Source organism: Nicotiana attenuata, unplaced genomic scaffold (genome assembly GCF_001879085.1).
Source record: "Nicotiana attenuata strain UT unplaced genomic scaffold, NIATTr2, whole genome shotgun sequence".
NCBI lineage: Eukaryota > Viridiplantae > Streptophyta > Magnoliopsida > Solanales > Solanaceae > Nicotiana > Nicotiana attenuata.
The window spans coordinates 275,357-296,991 of NW_017670767.1; the positions used below are offsets into that span (position 1 = coordinate 275,357).

The 21,635-nt window shown below is 37.6% G+C and overlaps 1 protein-coding gene across 2 annotated transcripts; it reads left to right on the plus strand.

Annotated features, from left to right (window-relative positions):
- Positions 1–9,841: 9,841 nt before the first annotated feature.
- LOC109243141 (RNA exonuclease 4) lies at positions 9,842–14,045 on the plus strand. Of its 2 annotated transcripts, XM_019410040.1 has the most exons (7): positions 9,842–10,074; positions 10,705–10,856; positions 10,956–11,089; positions 11,200–11,417; positions 11,507–11,713; positions 13,130–13,210; positions 13,470–14,045. In XM_019410040.1, exons 1-7 carry the CDS (start codon positions 10,028–10,030, stop codon positions 13,702–13,704), a joined length of 1,074 nt encoding a protein of 357 aa, XP_019265585.1. In that variant the 5' UTR covers positions 9,842–10,027; the 3' UTR covers positions 13,705–14,045. The 2 variants fall into 2 exon arrangements, with proteins under 2 accessions (XP_019265585.1, XP_019265587.1); XM_019410042.1 differs by lacking the exons at positions 13,130–13,210; positions 13,470–14,045 and having other exon boundaries at positions 11,507–11,717.
- The last annotated feature ends 7,590 nt before the right edge of the window (positions 14,046–21,635 follow it).

Here is a 21,635-nt window from a genome sequence, read left to right on the forward strand (position 1 = left end):
TAGATGAGCATGTAAATAAAAATTAAGGTGGGATATATATATATATATATATATATATATATATGTATTTATAAAATATTAAATACTATTTTTTACTTGATAGTTAAAATACATATCTTTTAAATTTATATTTAATAAGTATAAATTAGTGGCCTATATAGTAAATAATAATAGGTATCTTCCAACCATGTGAATATAATATGAAATTCATAATATTTGTACTTTTTAAATAAGAAAGAAAATATACATATGGATTTGGAAAGATTTCTAGAATTAAACATTTTTTGATTTACTGCGTGAGATTTCCAAGAAGAAGGCGCATGTTAAGCGAAAATAGCTAACGTGCACCATTCATGGCACGCCAGAAGAAGAAGCAGATTCCGGCGCCGGTGGTTGACACCAATCTTTCCTCAACTAAAGATGAATCATCTAGAGTTGTTACAACAGAGACGGGAATTCCACATAACTTAGCCCTAATTCAAATAGGGCAATGGATGATGGGTATTGGCAGTGCTCCAACGATACTACAAGCACTAAATCGAGATAAATCAGAGGTTCCGGACAAGCAACGGATGGAGGTAGAAGACGAGCAACCAGGAGCTCAAAATACAGCAAGGAAATTAACATTCTCTGCAAATTCTAGTACGGTCAAGCCAACCATGGCGGATATAGTCAAAGGTAATCGAGCTCAACATCTAGGGTAGAAACTTAATTACTTCCCCCCGACCCTGAAAGATGGAATTAAAGTCGTCAAGCTTAGTGCTAATGCCATAGAATTGCAAAATCAAAATGGAGGTCAGCCCTAGTTGGCTATGTAATTGGGGGTAATTCTTCATTTAAAGATATGCTCAAATTTGTCTATGGGGTATGGAATACTGTCACAACTCCGCAGGTTTATCTTTATGATGAAGGCTACTTCATATTTAGATTTGATGATGAAGAGGACAAATTGAAGATTATGCAGAATGGGCCTTATACTTACAACAATAGGCCTATGATTTTGAAACAATAAGTACCAAACTTCAAACTAGCCGAAGAACCACTGAATGCAATACTAGTATGGGTAGTGTTTCCAAACTTACCCATCCAATATTGGGCGACAGAAAATCTGGGACGAATAGCTAGTTGTTTGGGGAAACCAATATGTACTGATAAGCTCACAGCAAAAGAAGAAAGAATCTACTATGCCAGGGTACTCATTGAAATGGATGTGGCTCAGCCCCTTCCTGAATCAGTAACACTAGAGGAGCCTGATGGTAGCTGCATTTTGCAATCGATTGAGTATGAGTGGAAACCAGAATATTTCCAAGACTACTTGCAGATTGGTAAGCACAAAACAAACTGCAAAGCACAATTCAAGACACAGTCGGGAATAAATGATCAGCAGCAACCAAGGAGACAACAAAAAAAGCCAAACAGCAACAATGGAAGGCCAAGCCTAATGCAGGACCACCTGCTGAAGCTGCTGAAAAGGCAAATGAAGGACCAAAGGAAAACTATAATGTAGTGAATCTTATGGAGGAGAGTCAGGAAATTCAAAGATGCAATAACAGAGGCAAACAGAAGATGGAAAAAAAGAAGGATAACATGTCAAGGGCTTCAATAGTAACTGAAGATGTTGAGCAATTCCTCCAGCAAAATAGATTCAGTGTGCTAAGGATACAACCAGAGAAAACTAATACCAGCATGGTAAAGGGGGATACTGACAACACAGATCCTTCATGATCATTTGCTCATGGAATATTAGAGGGTTGAACAAGCCCTACAAGCAAAAGTAATTGAAATCCTTTTTGCTTAAAAATAAAGTGGTGCTGCTAGGATGCCTAGAAACTAAAATAAAGCAAAAAAAAAAGCAGAAAAAATAAAAGGAAAGTTAGGAGCTAACTGGAGGATATATGCAGATTATACAGTCTGCCCTAGAGGTAGATTGTGGATTTGCTGGAAACCTCACAAGGTTTCAGTAAACATCATAGTATCTCATATGCAACTGATATACTGTAAGGTCGAGGACAAAGAGTCACAATTTGCCTGTGACATAACCTTTGTACATGGAATGAATACAAAAAATGAGAGACAAGAGCTACGGAGACAATTGAAGCAAATTAGTACCTTGAAGACAGATCCTTGGGTTGTACTAGGGGACTTTAATACAATTCTCTCCGTGCAAGATAGGGTTAATGGACCGCCTGTGAAACAATCAGAGATGGAGGACTTTCAAAACTGCATTCATGAAATTGGTCTTGGTCAACTAAGCAGAAAAGGCTGTACTTACTCATGGTGCAATAAGAGAGAGGCAACGGACAAAAGATACAACTTAATTGATTGGGCATTTGGGAATGATCTATGGTTTATGAGGTATGAGAAGTTGTCTCCCAGATGAATAGAGAAATGTCAATATTGGAGAGGAAGCTAAATGAATTGCAGGACAAACTAAAACAAGTACAGTTGGAACTAAATGCAAACCTGTTCAATGAGCAACTCATTACAACTGAGAAGGAGATTCTGGTACAACTGGAAAATGTGATGAGCGAAAAGGTTATCACTCGTTTTAGAAATAAATTCTGTGTTCCGAGGCCTTAAAACCTCTTTTTTGCCTCACCTCGATTGCGTGCGCAGTCCGGACGGGTATCTGGAAATCCATTATGTGAAAATCTATAAAAATAATAAATTTTGCTTTTAAAATGAATTTAAGTTGACTTCGGTCAACATTTAGGGTAAACGGACCCGGACCCGTGATTTGACGGTCCCGGAGGGTCCGTAGGAAAATATGGGACATGGGCGTATGCCCGGAATCAAATTCCGAGGTCCCAAGCCCGAGAAATAAATTTTTAAAGAAAATTGTTTTCTGGAATATATATGAGTTTTTGGAAATGAAATGTAATTAAACTTGATGGTATCGGGCCTGTATTTTGGTTATGGAGCCCGGTATAGACCTTATATGTGATTTAAGTTAAGCATGTAAAATTTGGTAAGAAACGGACTTGAAATGACGTGAATCGGACCTTATTTGAGAAAAATGGAAAATTTGATGTTCTTAAGTGATTTCATGAATTTGAGGCTTAATTCATAGTTATTGATGTTATTTTGATGATTTGATCGCACGAGCAAGTCAGTATGATGTTTTTGGGTTAGTATGCATGTTTGGTTTGGAGCCCCGAGGGCTCGGGTGAGTTTTGGATAGGCCACGAAGTGAAATTTGCACTTAGGAATTGCTGGTGTGTTGCAGGTCTGCAGGCTCGCAAATGCGAAGCCTGGCTCGCAAATGCGAGCCCGTAAATGCAAACGTTTATCGCAAATGCGAAAAAGACCTGGTCTGCCTTTGGGTCGCAAATGCAACGTAGCCATCACAAAAGCGATATCGCAAATGTGAAGGGCCCATCGCATTTGCAAAGTGGCCTGGAATCCTTTAGTGTCGCAAATGCGACAATCCCATCGCAAAAGCGAGTTCGCAATTGCGAACATTAGTCGCAAATGCGATGATAGCAGTCTTCTGAAGGGTACGCAATTGCGACATCTGCAACCTGCAAATTCATAACTTAGCCGAAAATCTTTCATTTTTCAAACTCTTTCAAAACATACCCTCTTGGGAGATTTTCCAAAGACAAGTACTCTTCCAAATCGAGTGTAAGTCAATTCTAACTCGTTTTCATTAACCTTTAACATCTTTTCTCGTGATTTCAACTCAAAATCAAAGGTTTTCATGGGGGAAATTGGGTGTTTTTGGTAGAACCTAGGTTTTTCAAATTTTGGGGATTTGGACCTCGATTTGAGGTCCGATTTCAAAATAAATTATATATTTGAGTTCGTGGGTGAATGGGTAATCGGGTTTTGGTTCGAACCTCGGGTCTTGACCATGTGGGCCCGGGGTCGATTTTTGACTTTTTGGGAAAAACTCTAGAAAATCTATTTTCAAGCATTAGAATTGATTCATTTAGCATTTATTGATATAGTTAAGTAACTTATGCTAGATACGAGCGAATTGGTGGTGGAATCAAGAGGTAAAGTGGTAGTTGAGGCTTGAATTGTGTTCGTGGCATCGAGGTAAGTGTTTGGTCTAACCTTAGCTTGAGGGATTAGGAGTTGTATCTTATTTCCTATGTGTTAATTATGGAGTACGATGTCTAGGCATGGTGACGAGTATCTATACATCGGTGTCAAGCATGCCCGTGAGTCTTATATTGTAATTGTTGTGACTCCGTCATGGTTTATTCATGCTTAATATTTTGTTGTTATATTATTGTTCCCTTGCCGGGATGTTGTTGTTATATTAGTGTTCCCTTGCTGGGATGTTGTTGTTATATTATTGTTCCCTTACCGTGATGTTGTTGTTGTTTTATTGTTCCCTTACCGGGACTCTTCTATGATTGGTGTTGAAATATGAAAGGTGTTGATATATGAAATGGGAGCGGGTTGCACGCCTGCAACGGTAATATATGAAATGGGAGCGGGTTGCACGCCTGCAACGGTAATATATGAAATGGGCGTGGGTTGCACGCCTGCAACGGTAATATATGAAATGGGAGCGGGTTGCCCGCCTGCAACGGTAATATATGAAATGGGAGCGTGTTGCACACCTGCAACGGTAATATATGAAATGGGAGCGGGTTGCACGCCTGCAGCGATAATATATGAAGTGGGAGCGGGTTGCATGCCTGCAACGGTAATATATGAAATGGGAGCGGGTTGCACGCCTGCAATGAGATATATGAAATGGGAGCGGGTTGCACGCCTGCAACGAGAAAGAAATGACAGTAAATACTGTGTTTGTTTTCCTCATTATTGTTAGCAACTAAATTATGGTTTCTTTACATTCCTATTTAGTATTTTGTTGTTATTTGATACTCCCCGTAGCATGCCTTCCCCTCCCCATCTTTAACTGTGAATATCTGCTTTTATTTCCCGCTGTATATGATTTAACTGCACAGGTTTATTTGGTATTCTGGTCCTAGCCTCGTCCTTACTTCGCCGAGGTTAGGCTAGGCACTTACCAGCACATGGGGTCGGTTGTGCTGATACTACACTCTGCACTGTGTGCAGATACTGATACCGGAGCGTTTGGACTGCAGTGATGGTGCTGTCTTCAGTCCATTCAGGCGACCCGAGGTAGTCCTGCAGGCGTCCGCAAGCCTTGGCGTCTCCTTCTATCTTTCTCTACTGTTTCTTCTATGTATTTCTGAGACAGTTTGTATTTATTCTTCGGACCCTTTATTTGTAGTAATCTTAGACAGTTTGTGAAATTACCAAATTCTGGGTAGTATAGTACTTCAGATTATGTAGCAATGTTTGGTTAAACTATTAAGTTTTCGTCTTCCGCATTTTTGGTTATTTAATTTATTTCGCTGTTTAATCACTTATTACTTTGAATTGTTGAACATGCTTAATAAAAAGGGTAATGAATTTATAATACTCGGCTTGCCTAGCTTTCACGAGTAGGCGCCATCACGACTCCCGAGGGTGGGAAATCCGGGTCGTGACAAAAAAATGGGCAACTATACATGAGAAAGTGCTCCGACAGAAGTCTAGAGCAACATGGCTAGCTTATGGAGACTCGGCCACAAAATTTTTCTATGCAGCATTGAAAGCAAGGCAAGCGAGAAATAGAATATCCTCAATTTGCACAGAAGATGGAATTCAACTGTATGAGCCTGCTTTAATCCAAAAAGAATTTATAAGCTTCTTTCAGAAACTATTGGGCACAAATGTAGTAGAAATGACGTGTCTGGACCCAACCATAGCAAGAGATGGACCTTGTCTCACTACTGAACAGAAACTTCTCCTTATACAGGAAGTAACAGAAACAGAAGTGGTTCGGGCTTTGAAGGACCTACCAGTTGATAAAGCCCCTGGCATTGACGGATTTCCAGTTGAATTCTTCAAGCAATACTGGCATTTGATAGAAAAGGAGGTGACTAAGGCACTAATGCAATTCTTTCAAACCGGTAAACTGATGAAGGAGGTAAATGGCACTACTGTAACTTTAGTTCCAAAAGTTAAAAACCCCACCCTTGTGAAGGAATTCAGACTTATAGCATGTTGTACTACACTATACAAACTGATAGCTAAAGTCATTACTGCTAGGTTGAAACCAGTAGCTGACTATCTAGTGGGGCCTTCACAGTCAGCATTCATTGAGGGGGGAAATATTCTGGATAAGGTGATTATGGCTCATGAAATGGTGAAGGATACACACAAAGGGGAGTGTCTCCTAGATGCCTAGTAAAGGTGGACATTAGGAAAGCATTTGATACAGATGAATGGGGCTTTCTCAGAATGGTCTTACTAGAATTTGGGATTCCTGGGAAATTTGTAAGTCTAATTATGGAGTGTGTAAGCACGGTGAGCTACACTTTGCTATTCAATGGAGGACTTACACCTAGATTTCAAGCCAAGAGAGGTCTAAGATAGGGAGACGCAATGTCTCCATACTTGTTTGTTCTTGTGATGGAGTATTTGAATAGATCCCTCAAGCAGCTGAGACATAATCCAGATTTCAACTATCACCCAAGATGTAGCAAGTTGGAGATAGTCCGTATATGATTTGCTGATGACTTAATTATGTGTTGTAGAGCTGATCCATTTCCTATACAATTGATGCTTCAACAGTTCAACCACTTCTCAGCAATATCTGGACTCAAGGCTAATTTGAAAAAAAGTTCATTGTATGTGGCAGGGGTTAGTTCAAAACTGAATGAACAGTTATTGAATGAAATGCAATTCTCAGAGGGAGAGATTTCATTCAGGTATTTGGGGGTTTCTTTGTCCTCAAAGAAGATCACAGTTCAACAATGCCTACCATTAGTTGAGAAAATGATTGCAAGAATAAGATGCTGGTCCACTAAGTACTTATCATACAGTCGAAGGGTGCAACTTATTAAAAGTGTGTTGTTTGAGATGCGGACCTACTGGGCTCCGGTATTTCTAATTCCAAAGAAAGTCATCCAACTCATAACTAGAGTTTGCAGAATATTCCTATGGACAGGCAGTCATGAGAGCTCAAGGAAAGCACTGGTTGCATGAGAGACATTATGTAAACCATATTCAGCGGGTGGACTGAGCATCATAGAGTTCCATACATGGAACAACAGCTATCAGCAAATTATTATGGGTTGTAGCAACCAAGAAAAATGCACTTTGGATAAAATGGATCCGTACATACTATATCAAAGGGAAAGAGGTACAACATCTAAATACACCTGCACGGGCCTGCTGGATGGTAAGAAAAATATTGGATGCAAAGAAATGGTTTCTAAACATGGACTTTAATATGGCATTACAAAATTGTTGTGACAAAGGTAAATTCAGAATTAAAAAAGCTTATCAATTCAATGGAAAGGACTAGTGCTGGGACCAAATACTATACCAAACCACAAGTTCATCCTATGGCTGACACTTATGGGTCGATTGGCTACTGTTGATCGACTGCAGAAATGGGGTATACACGTCAAAACAGATTGTGTCCTATGCAATACTGGAGCCGAGGAAAACCTGCAGCATTTGTTCTTTCAGTGCTCCTATTCATCCCAAATCTGGAATACAATACTCAGGTGGCTAGGGGAGAAGAGGAGAATTAGCAACTGAGAGGAAGAAACTAAGTGGAAAAGCAGGAAAATGAGAAACAGCAGACCACGAGCACAGATCATTAAATTCCTATATGCTGCAACTATTTACCATGTGTGGAGTGAAAGAAATGCAAGAAGATTCCAAGATACAAAGAAAGAGAGCAAATAGATTCTTAAAGAGATAACCATACAGTTGCACACAAGAGGACAACATTTCAGCAAATGGAAGAGAGTCTTAGAGTCCTTGAATAGTTATCCTATCTAGAGGTAGTTAAGAAACTAGAAAGAGGAACTTATACCTTTACAAATAGGTAGTGAGATTCTGGAAGACTAGTTATAGAGTCCAATGTAACTAGTGGATGTACATAATCATACTTGGTTGAAATAAAAAAATTTAATTTTGACCGAAAAAAAAATTATAGTAATGAAGAGAATATAAAGTAAGTAAAACACAAAATTATTTTAAATAATTTTTCTCATATGTTTGAATAAAAAAGAAAAAGTGTAATAAGAATAATATAACTTTTTTTAAAAGCTAAAAATAATTTAAAAGTCACCTTGTAACTATATCATGTAACTATCATCAATTCTTGTTTTCCCTTGAATTGGAGAGTGCAATTAATTGCTCTAACTCAAGTACACTCAATTTCATGCTAACTATCGAGTAATTACTAGCCATTCAAGCGGTCTTAAATCGTGTAATTACAAACAAATCCAATTACAAAGAGGCTTTACGAGATATAATTAATAAATAATTTTTGTATCCATTTGTCCTAAATTTTCAATTACACACTTATATTTTATGAATCTACTATAACTCTTCAAAGTGTATCTAATATCACCCTGAGCAAAGTATTATTAGACTGAGCATATAAGGTTTTATATACACGCCACAAAAGAATTGCCGAAACATCAAGAGTTGAAAGTGTCCGAAAGACTTTGAAAGGCGTTACTTCAACCATGGATAATTTTCATGAAATGAAAAATAATGGAGAAAGAAAAAGGGAAAATCGATTTTTAATTTTCGGCCAAGATTCTTGGTAAGTTGTCAAAAATTCTATCTTGCTTATTGTGTTTTAAATTATAAGAACAGTATAAGAGAAAGACGATGAGAGAGAAGGAAGGAGGCCGAGGAAGGTTGGAGAGGAAATCAGGACGAGAGAGGAAAAACATTGAGAGAGATTATCACTGATCAAAATTATTTGCTGAATTTGAAAAAAACGGCTTATTTTTTAAGGAAAGTATTGGGTACGCTTTAACAAGTATAAAAACTGCTAGATTGCTAGTAAAATTTAGTGATTGAAAGCATATAATAAGTTAAATTTACTATCACCTCTATGAGTATAATAGGAAATATTGTGGCAGCAGGATTTTATTGCACTAAATCGATATTTAATGAATGTAGAAACTTACTCGCCTTCAATTTTTATATCAAAATATATTAATTTATTATGATTAATATCATTATAGAAGGTAAATGTATGTACACAATCCTATAATACTTTGTATGTTGATTTTAGTCCAATTAACACTTTACTAAAGCAACATCTTCCAACATGTGCTTCTAATTTCTTTTTTTTATGAGGAACTTATTCAGATAGTCACATTATTTTCAAATTTGGTTATCTTATAGAGTCATCAAGGTCCTTCATATTGTGGACCTTTTTCAAATTGGATTATACTATATTTTGACGAAGTAAATATTTTCTCATAACAATCTTGTTGACCAAATTAAGGGTAAATTTTAAAAATAGCCAGATTTACAATTGGTCGTTCAAAAATAGTCCAATTTTAAAAGTAATCTAAATTTAGCCACTTTTTATATAAAGATAAATCTGAGCGAAAATACTGTTCAAAACCCGGAAAATACTCCAGCATATTATACTGGAGTTCCAGCATACTTTCAGCATAATATGATGGAGTTCCAGCATAAGTACACTAGAACTCCAGCATAATATACTGGAGTTCCAGCAAGTATATTGGTCCAGTATAATATACTGGAGTTTGGAGCACCGGTGCTCCAGTCTCCAGTATATTATACTGGAGCCAGCAAAGTATACTGGTCCAGCATAATATGTTGGAGTTCATACACAAGTGCACCGAACTCCAGTATGTTATGCTGGACCGGTCTCTATTGCAGCAAAATAGTGGCTATTTTTCATTGACTTGGTAAACGCTGCCTATTTTTGATTGACCAGTCCGAAAACTAGCTATAGGGTGCTACTTTTAAGGGTAGACTTAGAGGAACCGTTAATTAATGACCAGAAACTGGAAATAAAGTTAAAAGGTTCTATTTTTTGAGGGACCCTGCAATGCAGTTGCTCAATTTAGCACTAGTTTGAGTTAAGAAACCAAAGAGGGTGTTGAAATGCTGAAGCAGCATCACTGCAATCCTACTGGACCCTGAATACATCTCCATTTTGTATTTGCTTTAACTCCACTCTATCATTTTCAGCGGAGTTCATTCTATGGAGCAGCCCTATGAAGTTCCTCTGCAAACCCTCAACATCACTAGGTAATTTACAACTCTCTGTACACGAAGCAATGTACGAAATCATACTTGACGACCCTGCAAGACTTCATTATTTGGAGATATGCGTGCTTTTTCGTTCGTGGGGTTTTTGTTTCTTTAATTAATTTGTACATATATTGTAAGGGTAAAACTGCATACGTATCCCAGACTCCACTTGTGGGATTACACCGCGTTTGTTTTGTTGCCCTTGTTCATATATTGTAAAAGTTGGTATTATATACTACTTTCTTTATAGGGTTTAAGTTTTGTGCAGTGACAGTTTAAAAGATATTTACATGACCAAGTCACTTATAATAAGGTAATTATGGATAAATCTCTACAACCATCATTAATTAGTAATATGATAAAAATTGTTACAAAAATACAATATATAAGTTAAATCCTATTTTATATATTTCCTAAATATATAAATTTTATTTTGAGAAAAAGGATTCAAAGAAATTATTCACTAAGTTAGATGTGTTCACCCTTGTATGCTGATTTGTTTGTGGAGAGGTGGAGTAAAAAGATGATTTTCAACAGCTAAACTAAGGTGTTCTATGCAGGGTTAAAGCATCTTGATTTCATTTGCTGAAGGTTGTGTTTGCTTATGTTCTTGTTATGTGTTACCAGGCACAAGTGCTCAGCTTGTTACAAGCAGTATAACAAGAAGGAGCATCTTATTGAACATATGAAAACCTCTAATCACTCGGTTCATGACCCTAAGTGTGGTGCGTGTAACAAGCATTGCAAATCGTTCGAATCACTAAGGGAGCACGTTGCTGGTCAGTTATTGTGTTAAGACTAGGAATGATCTTTGAGTGCAAATGCTCTTTTATAACGCTGTCCTCCCTCATTTCCTTTTATTCTCCTCAACATTTTAGGTCCTCTGTCCAAAGCGAATTGTTCAAGCATCTTTGCAGAAAGAGGCTGCACTTTGTGTCTGAAAATCTGTGGAAGCGTAGACTCTCTCAACGAGCATAAGGAAATGTGTCATCTAACCACTCCTCGACCCATTGTGAGTTGATGAAATTTCTCTCCCTCAATGCCTTCACAAGAATCAGTTACATTTAGGATACACTAAATGTATATTTTAGTTGCTTGAATTGTTATATTAAATTGATGCAGGACACAGTGGAGATGCTTAATTCAGAATATGAAGTTGATATAAGTAGTGGAAATGGCAGCATAAGAAGTCAGGAAGCAGTTGCCATAGATTGTGAAATGGTTGGATGTGGAAGTGATGGATCGCTAGATTATTGCGCAAGGGTATGCCTAGTGGACGAAGAAGAGAGGCTTATTTTCCACACTTATGTTCAACCTCAGTTACCTGTTACTGATTATAGGTATCTGTTGGCAACACATACCTACTTATTGTGCTGGTTTACTTTTTTGGTATTATACCTTTTCGTACTTCCTCAACATTGTGTGTCAGGTATGAAATTACTGGTATAACAGAGGAGAATCTACGAGATGCCATGCCTCTGAATGAAGTCCGGCAGAGAATTCTGCAGATTCTTTACAATGGAGAGTCAATTGCTAGAGCAAGATTGAATGGTGGAAGAGCAAACGTACTTGTGGGCCATAACCTTGCGCATCACCTGGATTGCTTGGTGATGGCTTATCCTGATCGTCTTCTGAGGTAGTTTTATTTTTGGTTTTCTTTGAAAATCATCTTGTCAGAACCTTATCTCCTGTATAATGTCCAGATCATGGGCTTGTCCTATATTATGTTTATTACGCCATTCACTGTCATGCATAAACACGAATGATTAAATTATTCATAATTTTGTCATAAGATGCTTTTTTAAGAGTACCTACAACACCGCTATAAAAGAAGACAAAGAGAATAGCTTATACTTGAGTATTGTTTTGGGTGGATCATTTATGCTTAGGTCAAAGTAGTTTTGTTCCTGAGATAGACCTATTAACTCATTAATCCGGTACAAGAAGCCTAGTATTTTTCCGAGGCTTGCCAATTGCCACATGCATTTTATTTACTTCTTTAGGTGAGCCAAAATGGCCCTCTTTGTTGCACCTACAATTTTCTGTATAATTTCCACCCCTTTAGTTTCTTTGGGCATTCCTCCTATCCAAATGCTGATACTCTAATCCTTCCACCTGCTGGGGTCATCCAAATATGTACTCCACTCCATATACCATTAATCGCCCAGAAGATAAATTTCTGCTTCCTCTATTGGCACTGGTTTTGAATTCCCACATTATCAATAAGTTAGAATCTTTAGTTACTTTTATGCAGAATTTGGTTATATCATGATTTCAATATCAAGAATTATGTCCAGCACCACCATAGCATGAATTTGTATCTTAATATAGTACGTAGTTCTTTTCTTTATAACTTTATTGGCCAAAGAGAGAGAGAGAGAGAGAGAGAGAGTATACCACTCTTTCCTAGATTTGTAATATTGAGAGCTTTTTTGTCTATTGAAAGAAAGTAAGGTAATACTTGGAGTTATACTTGTTAGGTCCTTTTGTTACTTCTGGCCTAATTCATTCACTTCCACCATAAAAAATTGTTGCTCTTCCTAAAGAGTTTGCTTCTAAATTAAACTGCTACAATTATTTTCCCGTTATATTCCTTGTTAATTTTATATTTTTTATCAAAATCACTCAGAACTGCGTAATTGCTGCGCATTAGTGTCGACGGTAACTTATGTTTCACTTTTATGTCTAGTGAAACATGTAAAAAGCAATTCAAGACATTGGGAGATAGTAAAAGTATGAATATATTTGTTCAATGTTGGAACCTAATATATTTGTCCCTTAACCCCTGGTTATGGAAACTTGATCTGTGAGCATGTACTATAGCTCCCATTGCAGCTTGTGTTGACTTCTCTTGTACTCCATTTTGAGAAATTCAAACATAAGAAATGACGATAAAATTAAGGATTATCAATTGTTCACGTTCTCTGGATTTGTCTGTCAAGTTGGGTATATGGAAAAACTATCTGCATGTGCCTTGGATATCGTTTCTGCACAAGATTCATTCCCCTATCCATGGTTAGAAATATTCATGTCTTGCTTTTGTTCTATGCAGAGATACTGCAACATACCGCCCCCTGATGAAGACCAACTTCGTCAGCCACTCTCTCAAATATTTAACCAAGACTTATCTAGGGCAAGTTACTTGCTTACGCTTATGTTTTTGACTTGATTTTATCTTCTCTTGTATTTTTGTCGGTCAAGTTTATGCATCTGCGGGTGTACTTCAAGAGCCCTCTGCTAGTGAAGAAAATGTTCTGTCACTGTTTGGTTACTTGGAGCTTGAATAGGCATTTCTGTGCAGAGTTGGTCGCTTCGTAGTTATTTCCTTCAACTGTGCTTAATACTATGTCTCCTCTTCTGTACTATGCTGACTGAAAGTTTTCTCCCAACAGATATGATATCCAAGTTGGTTTCCATGATCCTTACCAAGATTCTGTGTCTGTCATGCGGCTGTATAAGAGGATCCGCTCACAAGACCACCCGATGGAAGAGACCACGAGGGTACCAAATTCATCCCCAAGCTTTAGCAGTATCTCTGATCCATGGAAATCCATGACACACGAGAAAATGACACCAAACTACAGGTGTTGGTGCCTTGATTCTCGGGAAGCAGTGCAAAGGCGATGATGATGCTCTCTCCTTACTTATGAATCCAGTTATTGACTATACATTTGATCTGAGGTTGACATTTTATCTTTTCAAGAAAATGACCTGCTCCCTTGATTGGGAAGGCTGTTATTTAAAAGCTACCTTGGAAATCTAGACAAGGGGGAAGATTTTTGTGCATTTAATTAGGAGGCTGCTAGCAGAAGGTTTTTAGTTACTGAAGTGTCAATGAGTAGAACTATATGTTTTTCCTTGGTAAAAGTTATACCTTATCTGCCCTAATATCATCCTTGGGGATTCTTCTGGTTTGATGTTTCAGCTTTAATTCAAAGGAAATAGAGTTACTGGATTTTGTTATTGCACTTTTACGTTGTCTATAATGTGTTAGCAGGAAATTACATATACAGCAAGTGTTGATAGCTAATAAGGGGAAAGGAAGGTGTATGCAAGGTTATGCATTCTCCGACGATCTTATTAAGAAATCATTTTTGAATGGATTGAGTGATTAGAGAATATTATCTAATTGGATTAGTGTAAATCATTTATGTGAAGAAGTCCAATGGTATGTCTGTAATTCTTTCTCTTTACGTGGACGATATCTTATTCGCCAGAAATAATTTGGAGTATTTGAAAACTATAAAGTCACGACTTTCAAAGTCATTGATATGAAAGATATGGGTGAGGCACACTATATCCTTGGAATTAAAATTCAAAGAAACCGCTCCAAAAAGTTATTGAGTCTATCTCAAGAAACTTATATAAAGAAAACTTTGGAGCGTTTTCGCATGGATAGTTGCAAATCTATGGATGCTCCAATAGCCAAGGTGAAACTTTAAGCCTTGTAATGTGTCCCAAGACTGAAAATAAATAAGGAAGACATGTCGCGACTTCCGTATTCAAGTATTGTCGGGAGCTTGATTTATGTTATGATGTGTACTCGTCCGGACATTTGTTATGTTGTAGGTCTGGTTAGCAGTTATCAATCCAATCCTGGAAGAGAACATTGGAAAGCTTGTGGCTCTGCAGTACAAGAAGTTGTTTGGTTGAAGAGATTCTTTGAGCATTTGGATATTAACAAAGAACTCGCAGGGTCCATGACTCTATATTGTGATAGTCAAGCGGCTATTGCATACACAAAAGATCCTAAGTATCACAGCAAGACCAAACACATTGACATCAAGTATAACTTTGTAAGAGACATGGTAGCAAGTGGGGAGATAAATTTACAGTACATTCCTAAGCGAAATATGATAGTTGCTCCTTTTACAAATGCGATATCTAGAGACTTGTTTGAGGAACATGTTATGGCTCTAGGTTTGCGAAGGATATGACCATGTTTATGTATTGTAAAATGACATAACTATTATAATATGCTCATTAATATTTGACTGTTGAATTTATGTTCATATCTAGTATGTATGTGATGATATTGATAAAGTGTGTCGAACAAGTCGCAAGATTGACCCTCTCACACGAGAAATCGCCTCTTACGTTGAGAATCGTGAAGAGACGAGACCTTATAGAACCTTGAATAGTGCGAGGTCATTTCACTTATAAAGGTCGGTCTTGACAACTAGTCAGACTTACGAATTCCACCATTCGATTATGGCTTGTTCTGTAATCCAGATGCGAGTTTCTCGAAGAAGATAAATGAGGATTATTGAAGTGAGAAATTCAGGTTAAGACATTTGTAGGTGTCAAGACCAAGGTCTGTATATGGTGAGAACACCATAACACGTGTTTCATACCACGTGTGCTAACGACCAATGGGATAATGGAAGAATTGATCCCTGCTTCTTCATTATGTGAGATCCCTAAAAGTTATATTAATTTTTATTGGAATACCCTTTGACTTTTTACTGTTTCTTGAAGTGCTAATCGGTGTTGCTACTTTAGCTTGTCACTAATAGCCATGGAGTGATTCGGCAATACAGTGCATGTCTAGGAAAGCAATTGATCTGGGATGGATGGTTTCGAGTAGAAAAGGAAGAAAACTAAAATAAATAATATAACTTGTATTCATTGGTCGACCATTACACTTACCAGTAGGGTAACAAGTGTAATTATGGATACAAAGTTAAACATGAACTTGAGTTCACCTCTTTCAAGGAGCGGGTGATGTCTGGGGTATAGCGAGTAATAAGATCCTCATATTAGTAGTGAATCTTTTTCGAAAGTGATCGCATTTCTACATAGAGCTTTAGAATAACCTTAATAGGTTTGAAATATATTATAGCTCTTGATGCTCGCAGGTCGCACAAACTATTTATGTGTGTTATTAACATATAGTTGTTTGGGTCTAGTCCACCATGAGCGAAGTGAGAGATGTTGGATGTTGGGTCTAAGTCATGGGTCGCTCCATGTGGGTAGACCCGACCCATTATTTTTGTTGAATGGATCAGATGAAATAACTTCTCAAAAGAAGTTACTACACGTAAGTGTAGTGGGGGCAGTTTTCGTTGATAACTGCCATTTGGATGCTCTTAAATATAGAGGTTCTGATCTTTGGAAAAGTGTGAGAATCACAAGAAAGGAAAAAACAGAGAAGTTCTCTTCTCTTCTTTCACATTAACACATAAAAAGACATTTAGTTTGTGGCAATTTTACTTTGTTTTCGAGATATTCAAAGTGGACTTTGGAGCAATTTTCTGGGTTGTAACTTCTACTCCACTACGTTAACAAGTACATGAATTATTTTAAGATCAGTATAGATGTTCAAGATCAGTACAAGATTTATTTACCTGTTAATGCAGCAGAGTAGAAGTTACAACCCAGAAAATTACTTCAAAGCCCACTTTGAATCTCTTGGAAACAAAGCAAAATTGCCACAATCTAAATATCTTTTTATGTGTTAATGTGGAAGAAGAGAAGAGAACTTACTTCTTTATTTTTTCCTTTCTTGAGTTTCTCACACTTTGCCAAAGATCAGAACCTCTATATTTAAGAGCACTCAAATAGTAGTTATCAACAAAAATTGCCCCTACTACACTTACATGTAGTAACTTCTTTTGAGAAGTTATTTCAGTTGATCCCTTCAACAAAAAATGGGCCGGGTCTACCCACATGGAGCGACCCATGACTTAGAACCAACATCCAACATCTTCCAATTCACTCATGGTGGGCTAGACCTAAACTACTATCATGTTAATAACACACATAATTCATATAAATAAATAGTTTGTGCGACCTGCGAGCATCAAGAGCTATATAATATTTCAAACCTATTAAGGTTATTCTAAAGCTCTATGTAGAAATGCGATCACATTCGAAAAAGATTCGCTACTAATATAAGGATCTTATTACTCGCTATACTCAAGACATCGCCCGCTATTTCAGTAGCTAGTTATTCGATCCCCCATCCTTGAAAGAGGTGAAATCAAGTTCATGTTTAACTTTGTATCCATAATTACACTTGTTACCCTACTGGTAAGTGTAATTGTCGACCTATGAATACAAGTTATGTTATTTATTTTAGTTTTCTTCCCTTTCTACTCGAAACCATCCATCCCAAATCAACTGCTTTCCTAGACATGCACTGCATTGTCGAATCACTCATGGCTATTAGTGACATACTAAAGTAGCAACATCGATTAGCACTTCAAGAAACAGTAAAAAGTCAAAGGGTATTCCAAAAAAAATTAACATAACTTTTAGGGATCTCACATATTGAAGAAGCAGGGGTCAATTCTTCCATTATCCCATTGGTCGTTAGCACACGTGGTATGAAACACGTGTTATGATGTTCTCACCATATATTAGTGCGTGTCTCTAGTTGTTTTACTCATTCGACATACAGACCTTGGTCTAGACACCTACAAATGTCTTAACCTGAATTTCTCACTTACAGCAAGTGTTGATAGCTAATAAGGGGAAAGGAAGGTGTATGCATTCTCCGACGATCTTATTAAGAAATCAATTTTGAATGGATTGAGTGATTAGAGATTATTATCTAATTGGATTAGTGTAAATCATTTATGTGAAGAAGTCCAATGAGATGTCTGTAATTCTTTCTCTTTACGTGGACGATATCATATTGGCCAGAAATAATTTGGAGTATTTGAAAACTATGAAGTCACGACTTTCAAAGTCATTGATATGAAATATATGGGTGAGGCAGACTATATCCTTGGAGTTAAGATCCAAAGAAACCGCTCTAAAAAGTTATTGAGTCTATCTCAAGAAACTTATATAAAGAAAATTTTGGAGCGTTTTCGCATGGATAGTTGCAAATCTATGGATACTCCAATAGCCAAGGTGAAACTTTAAGCCTTGTAGTGTGTCCCAAGATTGAAAATAAAAAAGGAGGACATGTCTCGAATTCCGTATTCAAGTGTTGTCGGGATCTTGATGTACGCTATGATGTGTACTCGTCCGGACATTTGTTATGTTGTAGGTCTGGTTAGCAGATATCAATCCAATCCTGGAAGAGAACATTGGAAAGCTGTGAAGAGAATTTTCAGACACCTGAAGGGAAATGCTGATTATTCACTATGCTATAGTGGAAATGATTTATACTTGAGATGATATACAGATGCTTATTAGGTTGGTGAGCGGAATGATAGAAAATCAACATCCGGTATGCTTTCTTACTTAATGGTGGTGCTACTTCATGGAAAAGTAAGAAACAAACATGTACAACCCTTTCGATGATGGAAGCTAAATTCATGGCTTGTGGGTCTGCAGTACAAGAAGTTGTTTAGTTGAAGAGATTCTTTGAGCATTTGGATATTACAAATAACTCTCACGGTCCCATGACTCTATATTGTGATAGTCAAGCGGCTATTGCATACACAAAGATCCTAAGTATCACAGCAAGACCAAACACATTGACATCAAGTATAACTTGTAAGAGACATGGTAGTAAGTGGGGAGATAAATTTACAGTACATTGGTAAGCGAAATATGATAGTTGCTCCTTTTACAAAGGCGATAACTAAAGACTTGTTTGAGAAATATGTTATGGCTCTAGGTTTGCGAAGGATATGATCATGTTTATGTATTGTAAAATGACTTAATTATTATAATATGCTCATCAATATTTGACTCTTGAATTTATGTTCATATCTACTATGCATGTGATGATATTTTATTGATAAAGTGTGTCGAACAAGTCGCAAGATTGACCCTCTCACATGAGAAATCGCCTCTTACATTGAGAATCGTGAAGAGATGAGACCTTATAGAACCTTGAATAGTGCGAGGTCTTTCACTTATAAAGGTCAGTCTTGACGACTAGTCAGACTTACGAATTCCACCATTCGATTATGGCTTGTTTTGTAAGCCAGATGCGAGTTTCTCGAAGAAGATAAATGAGGATTATTGAAGTGAGAAATTCGGGTTAAAATATTTGTAGGTGTCTAGACCAAGGTCTGTATGTTGAATGAGTAAAACAACTAGACACACGCACTAATATTTGGTGAGAACACCATTACACGTGTTTCATACCACGTGTGTGATTGTGTCCAACCCTGCACCACTACAAAGTGGCAAGAGCGGTCGATGCAGCTTTTACCCGAGAAGGTCGGGATCGAATCCACAGGGAGCTAGATTTGGAAATTGGATTCCTATCTAAACTATGCGTAATGCTCTTAATTATGCTTCCAATCATAATTGTTCATTTTTTACTTCTAATATTATACTACTGAGATGCTAAATTAAACTAAGAATAATTGCTTGAAAGATTTTCTAAATAGGTAACGAGGCACTAGGGAAGTGACTTTCCCCTGGGTGAATACTTGAGGGTTCTAAAGTCTAAGGCAAAGTTGTTATGTTTGGGGTCGCGATATAGCCAATGCACGACACTACTCACTCTATACCTCTCGGTAGCTTGAGTGACTTTGCCCTAATTGACTTTCTCAAGACCAATTGGGTGTCGAGATTATGCAAGCAATGTAGGCTCAAGTCAGGTATTAGTATCTCTAGGTTTAACCCTTTAATTGGGGCTATCAATCTCTTGAGTATGCCCCAATTCCTTGTTGGACTGATTACCTAGACTCAAGCTCTCTTTCTCAAGAAGAGCCCAAGTCAAATAGGTACAAATTAGTGTTTGCAACCACTAATCCAACATAGAAACACAAATCAGTCCAAATATCAACCACCCATAAACATCTAAGCCTTAAAACACAAGACCCATCAAATACCCACACTAGGGTTGAGCCACAACCCTAGATAATGGATCTAGCTACTCATAATAATGGAAGAAAATAGATAATTAGATGAAGAATAACCCATAAAATATGTTTACAAGCTAAGAATTAAAGATTCAATGTTGAACTAGCCACAAAATTACTCAAAATAGGTCCGAAACGGCCTTCACGTGCTGAGCTAAAAGTTAGATACCCTAAAATCTGAAAAAGAACTATTTATACAAGGCCGAATTTTCTGGACAAAAATACTCATGACGGAGGTACCGCGGCCGCGGTGAGGCTTTTTAGCTTCATCTCTCAGGCTCTGAATCTAGCCACCGCGGATCGCATAAAATGCACCGCAGCCACGGTGGCTTCACTGCGGTCCGCACAAAATGGACTGCGGCCGCAGTAGCTTCCAATCTTCCAAACTCCTAGCTCTCTGAATCTCCTATCCGCGGACCACACAAAATGGATCGCGGTCGCGATGAGGCTACTGCGGTCCGCATAAAATAGACTGCGGCCACAGTGCTTGAGCTTCCAAAATTGCATCTCTCTGATCTCTTCCACCGCAGACCGCACTAAATGGACTGCGGCTGCGGTGGGTCTTCTGCGGCTGCGGTGGTTTTATGCTGCAGCAGTGCCTTGACTTATTCTTGGTACTTGTGCTGGTTTCACTCCTTTTTGAGCTGGTTTTGACTACTTGTCACTTTTTTTTGACCAAACCCTGCAAACAAGTACAACATGTAAGCCTTTGGGACTATTTGTATACATTTTTAATCAAAGCTCAAGTAAGAAGGAGTATAAAATGAACTAGAATCCCTAGTTATCAGTGTGCTAACGACCAATGGGACAATGGAAGAATTGATCCCTGCTTCTTCATTATGTGAGATCCCTAAAAGTTATATTAATTTTTATTGGAATACCCTTTGACTTTTTATTGTTTCTTGAAGTGCTAATTGGTGTTGCTACTTTAGCATGTCACTAATAGCCATGAGTGATTCGGCAATGCAGTACATATCTAGGAAAGCAGTTGATTTAGGATGGATGGTTTTGAGTAGAAAAGGAAGAAAACTAAAATAAATAATATAACTTGTATTCATAGGTCGACCATTACACTTACCAATAGGGTAACAAGTGTAATTATGGATACAAAGTTAAACATGAATTCGAGTTCACCTCTTTCAAGGATGAGGGTCGAATAACTAGCTTCTGGAATAGCGGGTGATGTATGGGGTATAGCGAGTAATAAGATCCTCATATTAGTAGTGAATCTTTTTCGAATGTGATCACATTTCTACATAGAGCTTTAGAATAACCTTAATAGGTTTGAAATATATTATAGCTCTTGATGCTCGCAGGTCGCACAAACTATTTATGTGTATGAATTATGTGTGTTATTAACATGATAGTTGTTTGGGTCGCCCACCATGAGCGAAGTGGGAGATGTTGGATGTTGGGTCTAAGTCATGGGTCACTCCATGTGGGTAGACCCGACCCATTATTTTTGTTGAAGGGATTAGATAAATAACTTCTCAAAGGAAGTTACTACACGTAAGTGTAGTGGGGCAGTTTTTGTTGATAACTGCTATTTGAATGCTCTTAAATATAGAGGTTCTGATATTTGGAAAAGTGTGAGAATCGCAGGAAAGGAAAAAACAGAGAAGTAAGTTCTCTTCTCTTTCACATTAACACATAAAAAGACATTTAGTTTGTGGTAATTTTACTTTGTTTCCGAGATATTCAAAGTGGACTTTGGAGCAATTTTCTGGGTTGTAACTTCTACTCCGCTACATTAACAAGTACAGACTTTTAGGGATCTCACAC

Coding starts and splice junctions, on each gene's coding strand:
- LOC109243141 (XM_019410040.1), top strand. CDS start 10,028: ATGGAGCAGCCCTATGAAGTTCCTCTGCAAACCCTCAACATCACTAG. Junction 11,418..11,506: donor TTACCTGTTACTGATTATAG/GTATCTGTTGGC, acceptor ATTGTGTGTCAG/GTATGAAATTACTGGTATAA. Junction 13,211..13,469: donor TTAACCAAGACTTATCTAGG/GCAAGTTACTTG, acceptor TTCTCCCAACAG/ATATGATATCCAAGTTGGTT.